The sequence below is a fragment of the Uranotaenia lowii genome, chromosome 3 (assembly GCF_029784155.1).
Source record: "Uranotaenia lowii strain MFRU-FL chromosome 3, ASM2978415v1, whole genome shotgun sequence".
NCBI classification, from domain to species: domain Eukaryota; kingdom Metazoa; phylum Arthropoda; class Insecta; order Diptera; family Culicidae; genus Uranotaenia; species Uranotaenia lowii.
Window position 1 is genome coordinate 60,221,042 of NC_073693.1, and position 18,042 is coordinate 60,239,083.

The window sequence follows — 18,042 nt, forward strand, 5'->3', positions numbered from 1 at the left end:
CATACATTTTGCCAAAAATCTCCATACAAATTTCAAGTCCTTTGCGCCAGCTCGTGCTTCTGCCAAATGACCTGAAATTTTCAGAGTCATTTTTTTTACCTAAAACACCTATCTAGGGGGTGCCGCGTTGAAAAAAGGTTGTAAAAATCATCCCATACAAATTTGGGCCAGTCTTATACTTCACTCATGGGAATTGGGCAAAACAAGTTACAAACAACGTAGGGCTAGGTGGGGTAATTATGAACAAAATTTCTTCATTTGGCACACTTACAGCCACCATATGTTTATTTCTTATAATAAATTCTGAAAAACCGCCAACAATGAATGTTTCCGTGCTCTTCATCATTCTGTAGAGCAACTGCTTTTTTTGGCCGCAACCTACGTCCTTGAGACGTCTGTTCATAATTACCTCGTCTGTTCATATTTACCCCCCTGTCTAGGGGGTAATTATGAACACGGATTACGAACTTGGTATAAAATTTTTGAAAAGTAACAGTAGTTATACGTTACATTTACTCATAGTAAGCAGTGTATGGTGATTTTGTTCTTAAAAAATTTATGTTCATAATTACCCAAAAACCTGTTCATAATTACCCCGAGACATGTCCAATATGATTTATATGGTCAGAAAGTCCCAATTCAATACCAAATAATCAAAATAACTAGCAGTAATAAGAAAATGGGTTGTTTTATATAAACTCAATTCAATTAATGTGTAAAACTTGTAAAATGAACAAATGGTATCAAAAATAAGATGTCAAACAACAGAAAAATAGCTATTTAGTGTTCTTTTTTATTGATTTTTTCTATCTTTTGTTTCGGGAGTTTATTTTTTTTTGTTGCAGTATTTACGTTTTTGTTTATTTGTTTTTTTTCCGTTTCTTTATGTGGTTGCAGACCATTTTTATTTGATAGGACCTCTCCATACGAGTGAAATTTTAGGCGAGTTTGGGTACTCGATCATTTTTAAAACCGTTTATAATTTTCTGTGCAGCAAAAAACAAATCTTTACCTAAATGTTATGGGCTAGGCTTTTCAGGTATCATGAAATTGAAACCTATAAATGCACGGAAAACTCGAAAATCTTTTAAAATGGTTGTTTCACAAACACACATTAGTAGCTCTATTATCTAAAAAAAATTGAAGTACTGCAGAAGTTTTCCTCACCAAACTGGAAGAGAAATTTGCAACAAAAAAATGTTCTTTTTGTACCAAATAAAAAACATATATTTTCGAACAAATTACCATTGAAAAAGTATCTAAGTTTAAAAATAAGACTGCAAGAAATTTAGTTTTTGGATCTTTGTTATCCAGACACAAACAATTAATGTAATTCTAATGTTCTGAATAGCAGCACGTTGTCCAAACATACAGGAAAATTTAACTTTTTGATCTTGGCTTTGTGAGCTTATAAGCCTAATATATTATCAAAATTCAACCACAGAGATTTAAGGTTCATAATTACGTTAAATTTAACGCGGTTGTGAATAAAAGCTCGAGCAGCGAACCTTTTGCAAACAAATGGTGAATTTTATTTTAACCCTTCATTTCATGATTTTTTATTTCTCGTTGAAATTATTTTAAACAGTCCAAAATTATGTGTACATTAAGGAAAAAATTAAAATAAAATACAATTTTTCACTTAAGGTTAAGTCAAATTAAACATTTCTTCAAGTTTAATTTATAACCTTGTTATTTATCACTACCAGAAAAACTGCTTTGGGAGGACGTAAAACCTGTATTCGGTATTAAAAAACTATTCCTGTGATACACGTTTTCGGTTTTGGTATTACGATATTAAGTCAAAAAAATTGGGAATTGTTTATTAACATAAGTCTATCATGTTTTTCGTCATACCAAATTTCTGTTCTCGGTTCAAACGCATCAATTGAGCTCAATACATGTGGATGGTAAGCAACTCTGATTTATGTACTATCGCAAAATTCACTAAATTAATAAATTTGAAAAAAAGGACAAAATTGATAGAAATTACAAAATAGACCAAATTGATAAAATAAACATAAATGACGGAACCTACTAAATTTACGAAATGGACAAAATTGACAAACAATCAACGAAATTTGCAAATTAGACGAAATTGACTAAAATTAACTAAAATTAACTAAAATTGACAAGAATTGACTAAATTTCGTCGATTTTTCCAATTTGTTTATTTTCTCAGCTCTGTAAATTTATCATTTTATCATTTTTTTCAATTTTTGTCATTTTGACAATTTTGTCAATTTGTGTATCTTTTTATAATCAATTTTTTAAGTTTTTTCAACTGTTTCAATGTTGTCAATTTTGACAGTTTAATCAATTTTGTTAGTTTAACCAATTTTGTCAATTGTGTCCATTTTGTAAACTTTTTCATTTTCTCCCAATTTAGCAATTTTTTTCAATTTATTTATTTTTTTTTTTTTTTTGTCAATTTTGACATTTTGGAAATTTTTAACATTTCTGTCATTTTTGTCATTTTGTCAATTTGAACATTTTGTCAATTTGAACATTTTGTCAATTTGTGTACCTAATGTTTGTCAATTGTTGACAAACATTTTTTTCAATTTTGTCAATTTTAACAGTTTTATCAAATTTGTTAGTTTTACCAATTTTGTCAATTTAGTCAATTTTGTAAACTTTTCCATTTTTGTCAACTTTGCATTTTTTTTTCTTATTTTTTTTTCTTTTTTTCTTTCTTGTTAATTTTGACATTTTTGTCGTTTTTGTAAATTTTGTCATTTCGAACATTTTTTTCATTTTTTTGTCTTTGATGTTTTTTTTTGTCATTTCTGTCATTTTTGTCATTTTAATATTTTCTATTATTTTGTCATTTCTGTTAATTTTGTCATTTTTGTAACGTTTTGTCATTTTTGTTGTTTTGTCATCCTTGTCATTTTTATCATTTTTTATAATTTTTATAATTTTTGTCTTTTTTGTTTTTTTGTCTTTTTTGTCTTTTTGGTCTTTTTTGTCTTTTTGGTCTTTTTGGTCTTTTTGGTCTTTTTGGTCTTTTTGGTCTTTTTGGTCTTTTTGGTCTTTTTGGTCTTTTTGGTCTTTTTGGTCTTTTTGGTCTTTTTGGTCTTTTTGGTCTTTTTGGTCTTTTTGGTCTTTTTGGTCTTTTTGGTCTTTTTGGTCTTTTTGGTCTTTTTGGTCTTTTTGGTCTTTTTGGTCTTTTTGGTCTTTTTGGTCTTTTTGGTCTTTTTGGTCTTTTTGGTCTTTTTGGTCTTTTTGGTCTTTTTGGTCTTTTTGGTCTTTTTGGTCTTTTTGGTCTTTTTGGTCTTTTTGGTCTTTTTGGTCTTTTTGGTCTTTTTGGTCTTTTTTGTCTTTTTTGTCTTTTTTGTCTTTTTTGTCTTTTTTGTCTTTTTTGTCTTTTTTGTCTTTTTTGTCTTTTTTGTCTTTTTTGTCTTTTTTGTCTTTTTTGTCTTTTTTGTCTTTTTTGTCTTTTTTGTCTTTTTTGTCTTTTTTGTCTTTTTTGTCTTTTTTGTCTTTTTTGTCTTTTTTGTCTTTTTTGTCTTTTTTGTCTTTTTTGTCTTTTTTGTCTTTTTTGTCTTTTTTGTCTTTTTTGTCTTTTTTGTCTTTTTTGTCTTTTTTGTCTTTTTTGTCTTTTTTGTCTTTTTTGTCTTTTTTGTCTTTTTTGTCTTTTTTGTCTTTTTTGTCTTTTTTGTCTTTTTTGTCTTTTTTGTCTTTTTTGTCTTTTTTGTCTTTTTTGTCTTTTTTGTCTTTTTTGTCTTTTTTGTCTTTTTTGTCTTTTTTGTCTTTTTTGTCTTTTTTGTCTTTTTTGTCTTTTTTGTCTTTTTTGTCTTTTTTGTCTTTTTTGTCTTTTTTGTCTTTTTTGTCTTTTTTGTCTTTTTTGTCTTTTTTGTCTTTTTTGTCTTTTTTGTCTTTTTTGTCTTTTTTGTCTTTTTTGTCTTTTTTGTCTTTTTTGTCTTTTTTGTCTTTTTTGTCTTTTTTGTCTTTTTTGTCTTTTTTGTCTTTTTTGTCTTTTTTGTCTTTTTTGTCTTTTTTGTCTTTTTTGTCTTTTTTGTCTTTTTTGTCTTTTTTGTCTTTTTTGTCTTTTTTGTCTTTTTTGTCTTTTTTGTCTTTTTTGTCTTTTTTGTCTTTTTTGTCTTTTTTGTCTTTTTTGTCTTTTTTGTCTTTTTTGTCTTTTTTGTCTTTTTTGTCTTTTTTGTCTTTTTTGTCTTTTTTGTCTTTTTTGTCTTTTTTGTCTTTTTTGTCTTTTTTGTCTTTTTTGTCTTTTTTGTCTTTTTTGTCTTTTTTGTCTTTTTTGTCTTTTTTGTCTTTTTTGTCTTTTTTGTCTTTTTTGTCTTTTTTGTCTTTTTTGTCTTTTTTGTCTTTTTTGTCTTTTTTGTCTTTTTTGTCTTTTTTGTCTTTTTTGTCTTTTTTGTCTTTTTTGTCTTTTTTGTCTTTTTTGTCTTTTTTGTCTTTTTTGTCTTTTTTGTCTTTTTTGTCTTTTTTGTCTTTTTTGTCTTTTTTGTCTTTTTTGTCTTTTTTGTCTTTTTTGTCTTTTTTGTCTTTTTTGTCTTTTTTGTCTTTTTTGTCTTTTTTGTCTTTTTTGTCTTTTTTGTCTTTTTTGTCTTTTTTGTCTTTTTTGTCTTTTTTGTCTTTTTTGTCTTTTTTGTCTTTTTTGTCTTTTTTGTCTTTTTTGTCTTTTTTGTCTTTTTTGTCTTTTTTGTCTTTTTTGTCTTTTTTGTCTTTTTTGTCTTTTTTGTCTTTTTTGTCTTTTTTGTCTTTTTTGTCTTTTTTGTCTTTTTTGTCTTTTTTGTCTTTTTTGTCTTTTTTGTCTTTTTTGTCTTTTTTGTCTTTTTTGTCTTTTTTGTCTTTTTTGTCTTTTTTGTCTTTTTTGTCTTTTTTGTCTTTTTTGTCTTTTTTGTCTTTTTTGTCTTTTTTGTCTTTTTTGTCTTTTTTGTCTTTTTTGTCTTTTTTGTCTTTTTTGTCTTTTTTGTCTTTTTTGTCTTTTTTGTCTTTTTTGTCTTTTTTGTCTTTTTTGTCTTTTTTGTCTTTTTTGTCTTTTTTGTCTTTTTTGTCTTTTTTGTCTTTTTTGTCTTTTTTGTCTTTTTTGTCTTTTTTGTCTTTTTTGTCTTTTTTGTCTTTTTTGTCTTTTTTGTCTTTTTTGTCTTTTTTGTCTTTTTTGTCTTTTTTGTCTTTTTTGTCTTTTTTGTCTTTTTTGTCTTTTTTGTCTTTTTTGTCTTTTTTGTCTTTTTTGTCTTTTTTGTCTTTTTTGTCTTTTTTGTCTTTTTTGTCTTTTTTGTCTTTTTTGTCTTTTTTGTCTTTTTTGTCTTTTTTGTCTTTTTTGTCTTTTTTGTCTTTTTTGTCTTTTTTGTCTTTTTTGTCTTTTTTGTCTTTTTTGTCTTTTTTGTCTTTTTTGTCTTTTTTGTCTTTTTTGTCTTTTTTGTCTTTTTTGTCTTTTTTGTCTTTTTTGTCTTTTTTGTCTTTTTTGTCTTTTTTGTCTTTTTTGTCTTTTTTGTCTTTTTTGTCTTTTTTGTCTTTTTTGTCTTTTTTGTCTTTTTTGTCTTTTTTGTCTTTTTTGTCTTTTTTGTCTTTTTTGTCTTTTTTGTCTTTTTTGTCTTTTTTGTCTTTTTTGTCTTTTTTGTCTTTTTTGTCTTTTTTGTCTTTTTTGTCTTTTTTGTCTTTTTTGTCTTTTTTGTCTTTTTTGTCTTTTTTGTCTTTTTTGTCTTTTTTGTCTTTTTTGTCTTTTTTGTCTTTTTTGTCTTTTTTGTCTCTTTTGTCTTTTTTGTCTTTTTTGTCTTTTTTGTCTTTTTTGTCTTTTTTGTCTTTTTTGTCTTTTTTGTCTTTTTTGTCTTTTTTGTCTTTTTTGTCTTTTTTGTCTTTTTTGTCTTTTTTGTCTTTTTTGTCTTTTTTGTCTTTTTTGTCTTTTTTGTCTTTTTTGTCTTTTTTGTTTTTTTTTGTCTTTTTTGTCTTTTTTGTCTTTTTTGTCTTTTTTGTCTTTTTTGTCTTTTTTGTCTTTTTTGTCTTTTTTGTCTTTTTTCTCTTTTTTGTCTTTTTTGTCTTTTTTGTCTTTTTTGTCTTTTTTGTCTTTTTTGTCTTTTTTGTCTTTTTTGTCTTTTTTGTCTTTTTTGTCTTTTTTGTCTTTTTTGTCTTTTTTGTCTTTTTTGTCTTTTTTGTCTTTTTTGTCTTTTTTGTCTTTTTTGTCTTTTTTGTCTTTTTTGTCTTTTTTGTCTTTTTTGTCTTTTTTGTCTTTTTTTGTCTTTTTTGTCTTTTTTGTCTTTTTTGTCTTTTTTGTATTTTTTGTCTTTTTTGTCTTTTTTGTCTTTTTTGTCTTTTTTGTCTTTTTTGTCTTTTTTGTCTTTTTTGTCTTTTTTGTCTTTTTTGTCTTTTTTGTATTTTTTGTCTTTTTTGTCGTTTTTTATCTTTTTTGTCTTTTTTGTCTTTTTTGTCATTTTTGTCTTTTTTGTCTTTTTTGTCTTTTTTTGTCTTTTTTGTCTTTTTTAACTTTCTTGTCTTTTTTATCTTTTTTGTCTTTTTTGCTTATATGCTTTTAAAATAACATCAAACTTCGTCAGATAACAGTAGGATAGTTGATATTAGGTCATTTTTTGGAAAATTTCAAGAAAAATAACATCAGAATAAAAAGTTATGGATGAGCAAAGCCGAAAATCTGTGTGCGTGCATTCTAATTTCTACAGAATTGTTAAAAGTACAGTATATGACAGGTGCATACTATAAAACGGCTAATCAAAAAGGTGAATGGATGATTTTAAATTTATAGTGAAGGGATTTTATATAATTTCCCTGGGGTTTCTTGTGACATAAATTGTCTTCACATATTAAATCATTAAAACATAACAATTATAAGACACGAATGCCACAAGGATGGTAAAGTGTCATTAATAAAACCTTAAAATAAAAATATCAATTTCATTTTCAAATTACTTTTTTCAGATTTCACCATCAATTCCGCGTATGATCAGCAACTGGGAAAATGGCGCAACCCATCTTGAACATTGTCGTCGTGGGAGATGGAGCCGTTGGAAAAACTTGCCTCTTGCATAGCTATACGGATGAGTCGTTCAAAAATTTCTATCAACCGACAATGTAAGGAAAGTTTATTTGAAAATTTTTAAATTATTACTTTGAAAATGAAAATCATCTTAACAGCTACGACAAAGAAAGTTTCGACATTACAATCGATGGGGTACTGGTGACCGTACAGTTGCATGACACAGCTGGACAGGAAGATTACGACAGAATCCGGCAGCAGTTTTACAAAAAGGTATGTGGAATTAGTTTAGCTAATGTCACCTAAAGATTATTTACTTTATTCAACAGGCGAATTGTTTCCTGCTCTGTTACAGTATTAACAATCGTGTTTCGTTTGAGAACATTCCCTCCAAATGGTTTCCCGAAATAACAGCCAACCAGAGGGTTCCGATCGTGTTAATAGGTGGTGTTTTAATAACTTTTGTCTATTGAAAAAATCTTCCATTCATTATTTTTTTCGTTGCCGAACAGGTACCAAGTCGGATCTGAGGAAAGAATCGGGCAGCCAGGTGCCAACGTCCGAGGGACATAAGCTGGCGCGTACCATCAATGCCAATTCTTTTGTAGAATGTTCGGCCAAGGAGAACCTCAACGTGAAGCTGGCCATCGAGCAAGCCGTCCGGGCCTGTGTCGATGGGGTGCCGGAGGTGATCGAGGAGCCAATCTGTTACGGTATCTGTCGCAGCTGTTCCTGTAGTCTGATGTAGAGGGATTATGTTAGTTAGAGAATTTCATAAACGTAAGGCTAAACCAGATCGAGGGCTCAATAAAATCGGTATTAATTTAACGTCTGAATTTCTGTTAATAGTTGCTTCGAAAAATTTCATCGGATCAAAAGTCTACTCCACATTCAAACAGCATCTCATAGTCAAACTCCAAAAATTATACAAGTACTTCTACGGCGCTCTCTGGAGCCACGACCTTACTACCAATCATTATTATACCAAAAAAAACTTACACATTAGTTCGAAACGTCATTTCTTTCAAATCAGTTTACCTTCAGAGAAGTACGAAATTCAAGATTTTAAAATAATCAAAATATATCGCTTTTTGCTTCAAAAACTAGTTAGCAAACTTATTGGTTTTTATCAGTGAATCAAATTGTCCCTGATATTGTCTTGAAACAAGCGACAAAGTCGGCGTGTGGTTTTGACTTTATTCTCTCTCTGTGCGACAACCATTTGTCTCTCCCGTATGTGTATCATGACAAAATGAAATAGGCAATCAAGAATTGTCGCGTCGTTGAGCAGATAATGACCAATTTTAATGTGAAATTGTCCTGAAATTTAAAACTTGGGACAAACTCCTTCGATTATGTGGCTAATCTATCTGATTATCGTAATAAATAAAAATTATGTGATCAGATCGTAACATATCTGAGAAGAGCTCTTGGGCCGTGGGCCTTGACCATACATTAAAGGAACCTATATTAGAAGCGGTTCAGGGCAGGGACAATGGGTCGTGGCCATGGCCAATCTGGCCGGTTCCGGAACAAAATATGACAAAGTTATCGGATTGAGACTTGCTACATATTGATAGAAAGCTTATGGCCTCTTCATGTAGGGAATCGATAGGAGAAGCAACTCGGAGACACTGGGTCGTGGCCATGGCTAATCTGGTCGGTTTCGGAACGAAATATATCAAAACTAACAGATTGAGACTTGCGACATATTGATAGAAAGTTTATGGTCTCTTCATGAAGGAAATAAATAGGAGAAGCGATTCGGGGACACTGCGGGTCGTGGCCGTGGCCAATCTGGCCGGTTCTTAGATAAGGAATTTAGATTAGGATTTAGAATTAGATAAGGAAAAGATATTTTAAGTTATGAATGTTAAAAAACACATTTATCTAGGTGGCCCAAGATGTCCCACATTAAATATGTGGCCCTTGAACCCTCACTGAGCCATGACCACGACCCAGTTTCCCCGAATCGCTTCTCCTATCGATTTCCTTCATGAAGAGGCCAATAGCTTTCTATCAATATGTCGCAAGTCTCAATCCGATAACTTTGAAATATTTCGTTCCGGAACCGGCCAGATTGGCCATGGCCACGACCCAGTGTCCCAGAATTACTTTTCCTATCGATTCCCTTCATGAAGAGGTCAAAAGCTTTCTTCCGATATCTCGCAAGTTATGATCCCATACCTTTAAGTTGGTATTTGCGAAACTGCTTATCCTTATATTTTTCATCAGCAAAACGAATGTTCTGAAAAAAATATTATCGGGATCCATCAGCAAAGAAATTTGTCTTTACCGTTCCGAGCGTGCGACAACGACAAAGATTTATTTTTTTTTTAGTAAAGGTGTGTCACATCAAATTGCATGACACCTTCCTCTTTACCCCGTCCATAAGGTTCTGACAACGTCAGGTTGTAGTTTTTTTTAAACAGAAATCCATTTTCTCTTGAAGTCCGCCTCCGATTTGACAGCTTTTGGGTTCTTCCGCAGGGCCTGCTTTATAATCGCCCAATATTTCTCTATTGGGCGAAGCACTGGCGCGTTCATTTCCTTTGGCACAACAACGTTGGCTTCGTACCACTCCAACAGGTCCTTTGAATAGTGGCACGAAACGAGACCCGGCCAGAAGATGGTCGAGCCCTTGTGCTGCGTCAATAGTGCTAGTAAGCGCTTCTGTAGGCACTGTTGAAATGAAGAAGTCATAGCAAGCCTTAGTTATTAATGTAATCTTATGATGTTTTAATAAATGGTCATTCCGTTTGTAACATTCAACCGATCTAGTCGTTCTACTGAATAGCTCTCTACAACAGGCACTTCTTAAGGTAAACCTGCCCGTTTACCGTGCCGGTCGTCACGAAGAGGGCGCTCCACTTTCTGCAAGAGCAGATCGCTTGCCACACCATGTACTTTTTGGCAAACTTGAATAGTTTCTGCTTGCAAATCTCCTCCGGAATGCTGAATTTGTCCTCTGCGGGGAAGAACAACAGGCTCGGCAGCTGACGAAAGTTCGCTTTGACGTAGGTTTCGTCGTCCATTACCAGGCAATGTGACTTCGTCAGCATTTCGGTGTACAGCTTCCGGGCTCCCGTCTTCCCCACCATGTTTTGCCATTCGTCGCGGTTAGGAGCCTTCTAAACCTGCTGCTTGGTCCGCTGGACGAATGAACTTGTTAAATTCAACATTTTGGCGACATCCCGGACCGAACTTCTCGGATTACGTCTAAACTGCTTTACGCGCTTGTGATCTTTTTCACTGAAGGAGCCGTTCTTCACCTTCCGGTCAATGGTTAGGTTCTCGAAGTATCATTTTAAGACTCTGCTGACCGTGAATTGGACGATTCCCACCATTTTACCGATGTCCCGATGTGACATCTCCGGATTCTCGAAATGAGTGCGCAGGATTAATTCACGACGCTCTTTTTCGTTCCACATTTTTACAAATTTACGAAAAACTGACAGTGAAGCATGGCCAACGTGATCTATACACTCTTATCTGATTATAAGCAAAAGCTGAAGATATAATTCCTAAAAATTAAATTTCTGCAGCGTTTTTCCTGTGATGCAATTTGATGTGACACACCCTTTAGCTTAACAATTTTGGCAAAGTTAAAATCTGCGAAAAAATTGTAAGGACAATATCAAATAATATTCCGAATTTTTTTATTTTGAATCTAAATCATCATCTCAAATAAAGATTTTGTTCTCAGGGATTTTTATTCTCAAATTCAGAATATTTTGAATTAATGTAGTGTTGTTTTGTTTCAAAACCCTATCTTTCTATGCGTGTAGCTTTTTGATTTTTTTTTATATTTTTGATAAGTGCTCTAGATTAAAGATCGATTTTTCGGATTCATCGGAAACCATATTTTAAGTTGGATTTAATGGTCGAATCATTCTCTGGAGCCACAAATTGCCTATCAATTTGACCATATGAAAACGCCCATTTGAAATCATATATTTCTTCATGAATAGGCTATCTGTAGCTAAACCAATCGAAGCCTCGGTTGATGACTAGTTTTTCAGCCAAGTACCTAGTGGCTCTAGAGAGTGAAACTATTCCATTTACATTTGTTTCCTTAAAACGGCACTTACCTAAATCGTCCGCATCGATGAGCTCGTATGTTAAACAATAAACATAATAAGTATAGAAAAGGCTGTGATATGATGAAAGGAAAACTGAACATTCTCATTTCAAAAATCCATTTTATATTCGCAGTCATATGTCTTAAACTATGATGATGAAAAAAGAACACATGTTAAACAAAACAGAAGAAAAAACTCCTACCCCTTGACTAAAAAAGAATTAATAATATTAATCATGATAATGATTGCATGACGCGGTATTGAATGACTGTAAACCCGATCAAACCTGACAGGTCGGAGGAACGAAAACCCCTATCTATGCCCTAAGTTACTTTTGAAAATACCTAACTAGCGGGTCGGAAGATTTATTGTATTAGTTCTCTATAAAGAATTCAATTTATTCCTGACGTATTACAATGGAAAGAGTATCATCCGGATTTCAAATAAGTATCTATGTTTTTCTTACATATTCAAAGATCTTAGCAACTGCAGTAACTGATTAATTCGACCGTTTTTTCCACAAAACAAACCAAAACTTCTCGTTATCCCGTAAGGAAGGAACAGTTAAAACTATGTTTATCGCAATCGTCGATATTATTCATTCAAATGCACGTTCATGTTCAATTCGCACACACGCGATATTACTCGGAAAATCTCTAACTTTGATAAATTATGTACAGATGGATGCCCGTGATCCAATGAATGTCCAAATGTTAAACACACCTAGCTAAAGAAATAGAAACTGAAATTGTCCAAGCTAACGTAACCAATTGAGTACCGTTTTACCTGAATTTATTTATAGTTGTCGCCGATGGATCCGTTTCTGTGGCGAGAGTAACGTACTGTCCCCATAAACTGGGGACCCCGGAGAACTGGCTCCGCTGGCACTTGAGTTGAAATCGGAACCCGATGAAAAATGGCCTGCCCCTGGAGGAGTAGTGTTGTGACTTAGATTGCCTGAGGGGAAAAAAGAAGATTTAAAATTGTAAGTGGATTGCTACATTTCGAAATCGTTTATGTCTTTGAAGCTATCGTTCTCACCTAGACCAGTGTATGGTGAGGAGGGTCCGAGGTGCAAGTTGCCTGCTCCCCGCTTTCCATCGACAGTACCCGGACTAGCGAACGGATTAAAGACCATTCGCGTTTGTCCAAAGGCTGCATTGTTATCTGCCTTGAATGGTGAGTTAATCACTGTGAGTGCGTGACATGGAAAATAGAGCAAAAGCAATCATCAGTGCCGATGTACTTTAATTACGTAAATGGAAATTGAATTGGAACGTCGCGTCCCGGCGTTGTTGCAATGGGAATGGGTTTTACTTACCGGTAACGTTTGGGTCCACCATTTTTTGTCGCTGCGGAAAACAGAATACGAAAACTGCAAAAGGAGAAAGGGGGGGTTAGAGCTTTTGGTAGGTTTTGCGACGGCATCAAACATACCCCAAACAGTAGCCGCGAGAACAATCAGAGCTGAAATTAGCAATCCAAAGTTGCTTACATAGCTCAGAAACAGATTTGGCACATTGTATAACGGTTGACTAGCACATTTCCTAATCATATGAGGCGATTGGATCGGGATCTGGAAAAATTGGAAATTAGATTACATTACGAACCGAATTTCATTTGGAAAAAAATGTATGAGCTTACCCTCAGTGTCTGATGCGTCAATGGAGAGTGAACTGCAACAAACAAATCCTCACTGGAATCCAAAGAGTAGGAACTAAGGAATCTTAACTTATACTGAACCGAGCCAGTATTTTTCTGCACCAATGCAGTTTCGAGCAGCGATGGATTGGAAGCTGCCACCTCGATCTTTTGCAGTACTCTATCGATTCCTCGGATGGTAACGGTCTGTGATCCGACCTGGTCAATGGAGATTGCCTCCGGTTCCACGACGACAGCCGGAACAATTTTCAAAGTGGAAGTATCGACCAGGCCACCACTTCCAAACAGTTTAGCCTCCAGTTCAATGTTCTGTTCGCTGGTTTTGATGAGCGAGGTTAGTTCATCGATTGAAGTCAACAGGTCAATGTCACAGGTGTAAGCTCCAATCAATGGATCAAAACTTGGGTAGGTTTTGAAATGTTTCAAGATTGTGGATGAAGGATTTTGTTTCGAGGATAATTTGCAGCTGAACAATCCGGCGTACGATCGATCGATATTTTCACCGCAAGTCGATACATTCTGAGCAATCACGTTGACAAATTTGTCGAGCTGTTGGTGATTTTTGATAACCAGATGGCCTCGGTATTGTTGACCGTTGAAAACATCATATGATTTGAAGAATTCTATCCGATCTGCTTCCAAAATATCGATTCCAAATCGTAAACCTCCTGAGCGGTGATCACCATGTCGGATGTAAACTTTTTCGTCTTTTCCTGCAGGCACTCGGGTCCGAGAAGCTACTATCTGAGCTATTCCGTTGCGAGCATCAATCTTGACCAACCCTTCATCTGAACTCTTCCAGTCAGCTACCGTTCCAAGCAAAGGTGATGCGAAACAAACGATGTCTCCAACCGAATAAACGGATTTTTCTGGGAAAACTGCAGTGGTTTCACCGACTACCAGTTTTACGTAGTCATCGCTAAACTTCACTCCGTTTTTGTCCTTCAGAGATATCTGTAACATATCCGATGTCTCTCGAATCAAATCCAAACCGATCGAATAGTTGGTGCCGGTATTGATCAACACGTTTCCTTTACGAGACAGCTTATGCTTCAGTGCACTAACATCCTCAATGCCGTGGGAGAATTCATTCCCCAGATTGTCATGTAACGAAACTCGCAACTTCAAACCGATTCCTTGTGGAATGAAACTTTCCGACTGTTTAAGTGCAACTGCGGATTCAAGCGTCGTTAAGATGTAATGAATGTTCTTAACCTCAATCGGTATCGTGAGAGACTGATCAAACGACGATGCTGCAATCTGGACGCGACCAATACCATCTGAACTCTTAACCAAACCATCTTTACTGACTTTGACCACAGAACTACCACTTCCATCTTCCAGCTGGTAGACTGCGTCATCCAAATTTGCCTTCAACTGAACGCTACTTCTCGGTGGAATCAAAATCGAATCATAACGGATGACTTTCGGGGTTTCCAGCTCCAAAACACGGAACACAGTAACTTCGCTTTTAGCAGTCAATTTAACTCCATTTCCAGTTACCAACGTTACGTGCAAAATAGCTCGTCCTGGGGCCAGAGCCTTAACTCGAACTCCAATGGCATCTTTCTCCCGATATTCGACTCCAGCTTCCTGGAACACTCCCTTCACCTCCAAAACATCTTCATGATCGGTGGACCAGTAAATCTTGACCGTGTCCAAGGTTCCCAGCACCAGCGGTGAAATCGATGGCATCGCCCAAACATGAGCGGGCATAACAGCTCCCACCCTCAATCTCGTCAAGGGCATACGAATTTCAATCCCGGTCAATGGAACCACGTGAACATTAACCGTATCTTCCGAGAACACAATCTGATCACCGGTGCTCGGATCGATACCCATACAGCGTCCGGTTACCTTGGAGTGACCGATTTTCAAACCCTCCACTAGACCGGAATCGATGGAAATGATGTCCTGGTGCTGGGCGCTGTACACGATGGCCCCGTCTGGTGGCGATGGACCACCTTTGGAGTAGATCTGAAGGCTGCTTCCCACCAGAATGGTGGCATTTCGGGGAAAGAGCGATAGCGGTGGGAATACCTGAAGAAAATTTTCAAAATGGTAAATTATTTTCGATTTCAGATTTTGATTTTTATAGGTAGTTTGTATTTTTTTTAACTGCCCATGAACATATACTCGGGTTCAGGATTTTGCCACATTTTATAGTTTTTTACTGATTAGGAAACTTACCTGAACGGAAGCCGGCGAGCTGGATATTTGTTTTTCTCCGGTGCCAGAACTTACGACAACCTTCGTTTCTCCCAATTCCATTCCCGTTAGAATGTATCTTAAAAACAAAATATTCACAATTTAAATTCAATCCTCATTCTGACATTTGCTTTTCAATTACCTAATCTCTCCAACGCCTAATCCTCCTTGATTCGCCAAAACAACGCTCAACAAGTTCGGATTGTAAATCTCCTGACCAAGCTCGTAGATATCCAAACGGTCCCGCTCCAGCTCCAGTAGCCGATCGTTGTTGTCGTAAATCCGAGCTATCGCCTCGATGGTTTTCGTCTTCTCTACCCGATCCGGTGCAGTCAGCACAATTTTTCCGATCGTAACGACCGAAATCTGCAGAAAACTCGGTTCGGTGCTGAGACACTGATCGACTATTTCCAGCTTGACCTCTCCCACTCGTTTCGGGGAAATGACCAGCTGTCGGGTGGCGTCGTCATACTCCACCGTAACGATTCCCGAATCGGAAGAACGAATATCGTAGAAACCACTGCCCTGGGCGATTCGAATTCTTTCGACGTTTGTACGAGCTAGGAACAGTACGATGTGCTCGTACGGAAGCAATGTTTTGTTGACAGATAGGAAATTTAGCTCGTTCTCGATAACCGGTTTCACCAACGGGCCTTCCGTTGTCTTTTGAATTCCGAAGTGAGGAGTTTCAGCAGTGATTGAATGCTTTTGCAAAACATCAGCGCGATATTTCGAAACAACGGCTTTTACTTTGAAGTTGGCATCCAACGCTGGAAGACTGGTTTGTAGAAAATCTCTTTTTGGAATGGCAACTCCTTCGAGGAGATCTGTTTCGGTTTTTTGTTCGTAGCTAAGCTGGTCTAATGCTTGGTAGTCATCGGCTAGAGTGAATTGCCAATCCAGGAGTAGAGATGTTATGTTGTCCAACTTGCGATTGTGAACATCAAGCACTTCAATGTCAACCAATAGCTGAGCATTGTCGGACTTGACATGCATCATAGAGTTTCTCCGTTCTAGAGGACAGCTGCTTTTCACCTTTTCGGTGGTATAGAGATTTACGAATCTAGGTTTTACGCAATGGACTTTTGTTACGAATTCCGTAATGTAAGGAGCTACGTTTGGAGCATTCAAGGTGTTAAACACTTGCAGTTTAAGATTGTAGTCGCCAATCTTTCGGCACAACACCCTCAAAATGTGTTTGTCTTTGGAGAATCCGCTTCCAATCTCAACCGCCTCCACATTCCGCTGATCGACCACGATTTGTTTCTGCAGCTCCGCCTCCGAATTGAAAATACGCTCCGGTCCGTTATAGTAGATCAAGTTTCTGGACGAGCCAATTGGTAAAACAACCTCATTTTCAGTAGGATTTAAAATTGCCAACTTTTCAAAAACATTCAACGACACCTGATCGCTTAAAACTTTATCGAAATACCGGTAGGTTATTTTCATATTAGTCTGTCCCACACTCGTCGCCTTTAAATACAGCAGTCTACAGGCATTATCTGCCAAATTTTCCTGAGCTGAATTAGCCTTGGCCGTATCGAGCAAAAAGATCTGCTGACTAAACTCCAGCTCAAAGTTCAAATTTTCGCAACTGGTAAAAGCTTTCATCGTTCCGTTGTGCTTAGCCCAAAGAGCTACGTGAACTGCTACGTAATCCTTCACAGTTGTTTCTAAGTTGTAACGGACAACTTCCAGCTTCACCGGAGGCAAAAACAGAACGCTGGCAGCCACGTTAATTTTATTATTTCGGGCCAAAGCGACACGAATCTGCGTTGATTTGGAGCCACCTTTTTCGTTAATGGTAACTAGACCCTTAGCCAAATGATCCAGGCGGGTTTCGGCCAATCCGGATTGAGCCACCGTCACCAAGGAACTATCCAAGCTGGACCACAAGTAGGAACCATCTCCGCCGGACGCTGCAAACTGGATCTGCTGCCGACGCACAGTTGGATCATACGGGATGATGACTTCTTCCGGTTTGATAACCAATCGGCTGTATACTATCAGTTCGGCCTTTGCGTTTAGCTAAAATTAAAAATTTTGTTTAAAATTATATTTAGACAAAGTGTGACAAAAAAAACTACCTTATCAAACTTTCCAGTCACTGGTCCACTTCCTTCTTTAATCGTTTCTCCGGGAATGCGACTTCCGTTGCTGGTCCTACGAACCGGGTAAAATAGCGTCTCATCGAACGAAGACTGGATCTGGTATTTAGAACCCAAAGTTATCTGATGGTCATCTGCGGTAAACAAGTCGAGCGCTATCTCATGATTTTCGCCTTCCACCGTTACCCAGTTGTAGTGTGGAAGCAGATTTATTGCCAACTTCTTCGGTTCAGCAATCGTGATCGAAGCCTTTGGAAGAAGTGCTTTCGAGGACTGATCCTCCGATGTTCCCACACCGTGGGGTACATTACGATCCCTTAACAGTACAAACGTTCGACCAAGCTTAAGACCCTTGGCTTCGCTGTTGGAAATGCTGGCCAGGGCGGTGTCTTCAATTTCCAGGTAATACTGATTGTTCAAAGCGATCTCGTGCAGCTTGCCTTGCTTCAATTGTAAAACCTTGAAGTCCACAGTGTCTCCAGTCATAATATAAACATCGCTTGGATCCAGAATAAGATTAGCCAGAACCATAATATTGACTTCAACCGGTGGAACGTGACTGTACTCTGCATATGGAAGCTTCGCAGTAACCTTAGCTGAACCGGTGTTAATGCCTTCTAGCAAAACCATATAACCTTGAACTCCATCTATTTCCAACTTCTCAACAGCCTTAGGGACACTATGGAACTTGCTCTCGGAAAACGTCAAAAATCTCAAAACCTGACTCCAATCGCCCTGGTGCCGATTGTCGGAAGACGTTCGATGCGAAGCGAGCTGCCAATTGAACTCGATTCCCTCCAAAGTAGTAAAAGCATTGCCCTGGGAATCGAGGGCCCACAATTCAAAAGTTTCCGGTGCTTCCTCCAGGTACAGTTCCCGGGTGGTGGTCAACACTCCGAGCTGATCAATCACGTCCAGGATGACGTCGCACCGTAGTATTCCTCCGGTCGAGAGGTCCTCGGCCAAAACTATGGCGGTGTTGCGACGTTTCTCTTTCTGAATAACGGTAACCTGAACCCGGTAA

At 36.1% G+C, this 18,042-nt stretch overlaps 2 protein-coding genes across 2 annotated transcripts in view; one reads left to right on the top strand and one right to left on the bottom strand.

Annotated features, from left to right (window-relative positions):
* Window positions 1-6,582: 6,582 nt before the first annotated feature.
* Window positions 6,583-7,786, top strand: LOC129758336 (ras-like GTP-binding protein RhoL). Its single transcript, XM_055755834.1, has 5 exons — window positions 6,583-6,701; window positions 6,901-7,053; window positions 7,117-7,231; window positions 7,288-7,402; window positions 7,471-7,786. Exons 2-5 carry the CDS (start codon window positions 6,941-6,943, stop codon window positions 7,704-7,706), a joined length of 579 nt encoding a protein of 192 aa, XP_055611809.1. The 5' UTR covers window positions 6,583-6,701; window positions 6,901-6,940; the 3' UTR covers window positions 7,707-7,786.
* Window positions 7,787-11,140: 3,354 nt separating this feature from the next.
* Window positions 11,141-18,042, bottom strand: part of LOC129752233 (nuclear pore membrane glycoprotein 210-like) — a 9,916-nt gene continuing 3,014 nt past the window's right edge. The window contains exons 2-9 of the mRNA XM_055748019.1: window positions 16,998-18,042; window positions 15,053-16,938; window positions 14,893-14,989; window positions 12,685-14,742; window positions 12,478-12,616; window positions 12,362-12,415; window positions 12,082-12,231; window positions 11,141-11,997 (exon numbers count right to left, since the gene is read on the bottom strand). Coding sequence (XP_055603994.1) covers window positions 11,837-11,997; window positions 12,082-12,231; window positions 12,362-12,415; window positions 12,478-12,616; window positions 12,685-14,742; window positions 14,893-14,989; window positions 15,053-16,938; window positions 16,998-18,042 — 5,590 coding nt within the window. The 3' untranslated portion in view covers window positions 11,141-11,836. The remainder of the gene's footprint in view (window positions 11,998-12,081; window positions 12,232-12,361; window positions 12,416-12,477; window positions 12,617-12,684; window positions 14,743-14,892; window positions 14,990-15,052; window positions 16,939-16,997) is intronic.